Below are 6,225 nucleotides of genomic sequence, written 5' to 3'. Positions count from 1 at the left end.
CCTATGTCTAGGTTAGGAATTATTTATAAAAGAAATTATATAATTTATTCTAAAATGACATGCTTTATTTTTTTTCTTTTGTATTTTTTTTAATGTTCAAATAGAAAGAAACTACCTTTTTTTTCATTTTAGAATTGTACGAAATAAAAGAAATATTGTATTTTTGAGTCATTTTTAGAACTTCAAACAGACTATCTAAAGCAATTAAATTAACACAAAAATAAAAAACTAAATTAACTAAATTAAATGAATAACTTGAAGTTAGAAAAAAAAACAATTAAATTATTTTATCAATGAAAATTAAATATAAAAATTAAAGGGTATAATTTTAACTAGTAAAATATGATGTATAAATAAAAGGAGTTAGGATCCAAAAGACCTAAGGCCCAAATAAATCTCTAAAACCCTAATTCTTTTAATTAATAATAATATCTACAAATAACATGAATATAATAAAAAAAAACCTAAAAAAACTCAATATACTAGAAAAAGTCACTCTCCATTTTTCCTTTCTTTCAGTTCTATGCTTACTTTATTATTATTAAAAATATAATCAAATCAAACATAAAATTTTTTAATAATGAAAATAAAAAAGTAAAAAAGCAAAATGTAAAACTACAAAACTCTTATTAAATCAAATAAAAATGATTATGAAGAAAATAAAAAATATGAGAGTAATCTGTATACATAGAGTTGATTAATGTTAGTTGTACGGGTAATCTCATTATAACTAAGCCTAAAATGAATAAAATAAATAAATTTTAAATAATTAAAAAAAACTAATGAATGTTATAATTTGTAAATTGAAGTAACAATTAACGTTAATGATTATATTTTATTTTCACATACATGTACTTTTGAAAATTCTACCTCCAAAGTATTCAACCATAATTTGTTTTTCCTTAAATAATTATAATATTTTATAAATATTTAACATCTTTGAAATCTATCTATAATTATTATTCCCTTAAATACAAAATAAAACAATTAATTATAGTATTTAATGATATTTTTCAAATTTGATCAAATGATAATATTTAGATATTTTCTTCCTTGCATAATATATTAATAGAGTATTAAATTTATATTTAATGTTAATTAAAATTTATGTCAGCGATAATTATTTGTTTGAAGAGCGTGAATGAGTTTGTTGGATTAATTAATGTTATTTATAACGATGCAAATGATTAGTAAAAATTTATTAGTAAAAAAAATGTATAATTATAATTAAAAATAGAAAATAGAAAAACCATATATGTAGTTGACAAATAACAAAAATTTAGAAACTATTTAAAAAGAAAGATTTTTGTGTAAAATGATTTTTTTTGGGAGAGAATAGGTGTATAAATTATAATGGTTAGAAAATAATGATTTAATGTATGAAAAATATAAAACAAATAGAAATTATAATAAGAATAATCAGAAAAAAGGTAAAGAGGACACTGTCAGATTATCATCATCATAAGATATAAAAAATTAAATTAAAAATGTAAGAAAATAAAGTAGCGACTCTTTGTGAAAAAGAATAAGGATTGTGACTCGGATGTTTAAGACTCGGTGGGACTCTTTATGAAACTCTGTATAATTCCTCCTCATTCGTGTCTGAAAATTAGTGTGGAAAAAACCCTATTTATACTAATAACAAGGTTAACAAAATAGGATAAAGATTAAATTGTATCAAATTAAAAATCAAATCAAAATTTATGTATGATGAATATTACAAGAAAAAGGTATAGGTTCATTGCTTGATCACCAAGATATAAAAAAATGCAAAAAGGTCTACCGTTGACAAAAAGTCAACTTAAGTGGAAAAGTCAATTTGTTTTGTAATCTCTTGTGTATGGACACTTGTAATATGCTATGTATGAATGTAATGAAAGTTCTTGGTGCAAAGCTTCTATGACTTAATGAATCAAGTCCATTTTTCAAATGTAATCTTTCCCTCTAAAATCAACTTTAGAAACATTTTGAAACCATAATCTTGAATGCATGGTGATACATGAATCGAATGGCCTATAGCTGCATATAGCCTATCAATGCATGAATACATGGACTTGAACAAATGGACCAATGGACAATGAAGCTTGCACAAACGAACCAACAGATAATGGATAAAACTATGAATGAAACATGAATAAACTATGAACTTTTCCATGCTATTTGAATAATGAAATGACCAAATGAATCATGCCATGTCGTGACTTGAATCAAGTGAATCTTGTAGTGCCACTGAGCTGGAATTGAACCAATGAACAAAATCAAGCAAAAGATCATGAACATGTGAGGCCTTTAATGAACCCTAGTCAAGGAATTAGGATCATGAACAAGTATGGCCTTGAATGAATCTTGATCAAACAAATGAATAAGATGAAACCTTAACCTTAGATGCACACACAATGGCTGATAATGCCACAACAAGAAATTAGGGTTTGGTTTTGGTCATGATGATACATGTGAATCTTCAACCCTATATGGACATACAAGGATTAAGGATGCAAAAAAAAAAAGGGTTTATCTTGGTTGAGCAACCTCAAGATGCTTGGAAAACCCTATCTTTCAACAGGTACACATAACTACACCTTGAATCCATGATGTTTGTCCTCTTATGTTGTATAATGTCAATGCAAGTGAAATGATTAAGTGTGAATGTATGCATATGAATATGGACTATGGACCAGAAGAAAATTGTGAGAGATAAGGTAAATTTTGGGGTCTAACATCTGCTACGAATAATTTGTCTTTGAAATAAAACACCCCTTTCTAAAATTTATACCAATTTTGTCACTCAGACTTTTGTTCCTTTTCCACCACTAATTTCTTTCCATTGTTGCTTAATGTGAAATATTGTTGGAGTTAATGGACAAGATGTGGCACTAGTGAGAAAATAGTTAGTAGCAAGGGTACATCTTCATAAATTTTTTGGCTCAAGGCATTTGCTACCAGATTTGATTTTCCAGGTTTGGAATTTTTTTCAAAGTTAAAACCCTGTAAATCTGAGGCTCATTTACATTGTTCTCGTGTTTGAAGTGTGTATTTGAGCATGGTATGTATGTCAGAAGTAGTGATAATATTGAGACGATAATTCCATGCCTTTATGTAGATGACTTGTTAATCAACACTTGTAACAAGGACATTGAATATTTTAAATTGGAACTAATGAAGGAATTTGAGATGCCTGATCTTGACAACATATCATATTTCCTTGGAATTGAGTTTTATAAATGTAACAGGGGATTTTTGATGCATCAAAGAAGATATGTAAGTGAGATACTTAAGAGATTTGAGTTGGAAGACTACAACTCTACATCAACACCAGTTGTTCCAAGACTGCAATTGACAAAGGATTCAGACGAGGGTGACATTGATCCAACTTAATATAGAAGGTTCATCGGATCACTGCAGTATGCTTGTCACACAAGACCTGACTTTGCATATAATATAGGTATGATAAGTATATTCATCAAAAAGATAAAGTTGTCACATCTAGCAGCTACCAAGAGGATACTAAGGTATCATAAAGGCACATTGGGTTATGACATATTGTTTCCAGCAACAGACAAAGGAAGAAAGTGAAAGCTCGTTGGATACATTGATTCTATTTGGTGTAGTGATGTTGATGATAGAAAATCAATATTATGTTATGTGTTCATGCTAGGAGGTGCATCAGTAACTTGGAGCTCAAGAAAGGATCTTGCGGTGGTTTTGTCCTCAGTGAAGCATAACACATTACAACATCACTACATGTTTGTCAAGCTATATGGTTGGTGAGTTTGATTGATGAAGTTGAAGGCAAATTCCATGGAGTCATGACCATTAAGATTGACAACATATCTATCATAAATTTGACAAAAAATCCTATTGCACATGGTAGAAGCAAACATATAGAGGTGAGATTCCACCATCTTATGAAACAAGTTAACAATGGAAGACTATGTTTAGAGCATTGTAAAAGTGAAGATCAAGTTGTAGATATCATGACCAAAGCAGTGTAAGTATAAGTGTTCAAGAAACTTAGAAGTTTAATGGGTATAAAGAGTTTGAGCATAATAAATTAGGTAGTGTGTTGAATGTAATTCATTGTGTGTGGCTTATTTGAAATATAAGTAAGAGTTGATTAGAGATAAAATGTTGTTTTAACCAAGTTAGTTATGATAGTTAGTGTCTGTAGTTAGTTAGGAATCTTTTAGTTACTTATAGTGCAAGTAACAACTATATATAGTCTTATAATGTGACCATTCAAACAAGTGCAATATTTCTCTTTCTCCCCTTCTCAATCTTCATTTCTTTCTTCAATTCAATCAAAGGTGCAAAGTGCGTGTGTATGAGAACATAGCTTAGCCCAATTGTGTGGATCATTCATATGTGCTTGTTGTGATTGTGTGTTCAAGTTTGAGTTTTGTTCCAACAATAAATAATTCCCTCACTATTTTCACTTAGAAATCTCCCCCAAATGAACTAAAATATTAAATGTGTGCAACTAAGATAATTTTTCTTTTCCATTGATAAAACTCTTAGCGTTTTATCTTACGCATCAAATTCTAAAAGAGATATCTTGTACATTCGTTCTAGTAGGCAAAGTCTTGAAAATCGTGAAAAAAAAAATAGTGATTTCAAATTATATTTAATAGTAGAAACATGTCATGAATTACAACAACAAAAAAGTTAATAAAATTGATTTTACATTAAAGCGGTTTTTAATATCGCACATGTTAAAGATTGTACAACATCAATTCTTAAGAAAGAAAAAGTATGTGCTACACTCTAAACATAAACTTTGATGTTTTTAACATTTAAGGTAAAGGTATGATGGTGTTAGCAATAAGAATGGGAAATAAAATAAGGATCTTGCTGACTAATAAAAAGGATAATAAAAAAATATTTTATAAAAAAAAAGTTAATAATTTTAATTTTAATGTATTAAATATTTATATATTTTTTACTATTTTAATATCTTAAAGAGTATTTTTAGGTGTATTTTTCATAGAACAATTTAGAAGCATTATCAATGAAAAAGTATATTATGCCAGATTTAACTTTTAAAACCATACTTTAAAAAAAGTTGAAAAGAAAAACGTTGTTATTTGTCAATTTTTATATTAAATGCATCATATTTTAAAGTGAACCTTAGTACCTTTCCATCTAATCTTACTAAGAAATAACACTTATAATAATTTGTAATCATGATTAAATTTTAGTACCTTACCATCTACTCATTACACTCTCAATAATTCACTAAAAATATCAAACATAATTCATTGCATCATCATGTCATGCCACAATATATAACCACATTATCATCTACACAATTTTCACATCATTTTCCTCTTCACATTCTGAAAAACATAACAAAGATGAATCCACTAGCCTTATCTCTCATCTTGTGCACCATTGCTGCAGCTCACAGCACAAACAACAATGCCAATCTGATAGAACAAACTTGCCAAAAAACTCCAAAATATGCAACATGCATTAAGTTTCTCGAATCCGATCCACGAAGCTCCGATGCAAATCTACAAGGTCTTGCAGTTATCGCGATGACAAATATCGGCGCAGCAGTAAACATTGCCCTAACCCAAATCAGTGATTTGGTTAAGGTGAATCAAGAACCTGCTCAAAGTGAAGCTTTGAATTCATGTGCTGATAGATACAGTACAATTTTGGTAGCTGATTTGCCAAAATCTGTTGCAGCTTTGAAACTAGGAGATCCTAAGTTTGCTGAAGAGGGTGCAAATGATGCTGCAGTTGAAGCTGCTTCTTGTGAGAATGGATTCTCAGGAAAATCACCACTCACTGAGGAGAATGATGATATATATGATGCAGCAATCATAGCAGCAGCTATTGTTAAACAAATGCTCTAGACTCTATTTCTAGACATAATCTCTAGCATGCATTTTAGTAATAATAATATTATTATATCATATTGTATACAATATGATATCTGTTTAATCAAATTGCTTCTATGAACTTTGTATTTTCCTCTTTTATAATATTTATTCACAGTCCTTATGTTTCTTATTTTTCAGTTATTGCCAAAATCAATATATTTTATTTTAGTAGTCTAAAAGGCATGATTTTTAATTGCGGCGGCAATATTGTTGATGGAGTAATTTCAATAATGGTATTGGACTGCAGTTGCAATGTGATTTAAAATTACACTTTAAAATGGAGTAGAAATTACACAAGACCATTGTGTTCGTGTTTCTATAAGTATTTTTATTAACTCAT

General features: G+C 28.7%; 1 protein-coding gene across 1 annotated transcript; it reads left to right on the top strand.

Moving 5' to 3' along the window:
* Positions 1-5,255: 5,255 nt before the first annotated feature.
* On the top strand, positions 5,256-6,022 carry LOC127073189 (cell wall / vacuolar inhibitor of fructosidase 1). Its single transcript, XM_051014322.1, has one exon. It carries the CDS (start codon positions 5,271-5,273, stop codon positions 5,856-5,858), a length of 588 nt encoding a protein of 195 aa, XP_050870279.1. The 5' UTR covers positions 5,256-5,270; the 3' UTR covers positions 5,859-6,022.
* Positions 6,023-6,225: the final 203 nt, after the last annotated feature.

Source organism: Lathyrus oleraceus, chromosome 4, assembly GCF_024323335.1.
Source record: "Lathyrus oleraceus cultivar Zhongwan6 chromosome 4, CAAS_Psat_ZW6_1.0, whole genome shotgun sequence".
Classification (NCBI taxonomy): Eukaryota; Viridiplantae; Streptophyta; class Magnoliopsida; order Fabales; family Fabaceae; genus Lathyrus; species Lathyrus oleraceus.
Note: the sequence above shows the minus strand (reverse complement) of the source record. Positions and strands in the feature narration are given on the sequence as shown.

What these genes read in the sequence shown, in the direction of transcription:
- LOC127073189 (XM_051014322.1), top strand. Translation starts at nt 5,271, where the DNA reads ATGCCACAATATATAACCACATTATCATCTACACAATTTTCACATCAT.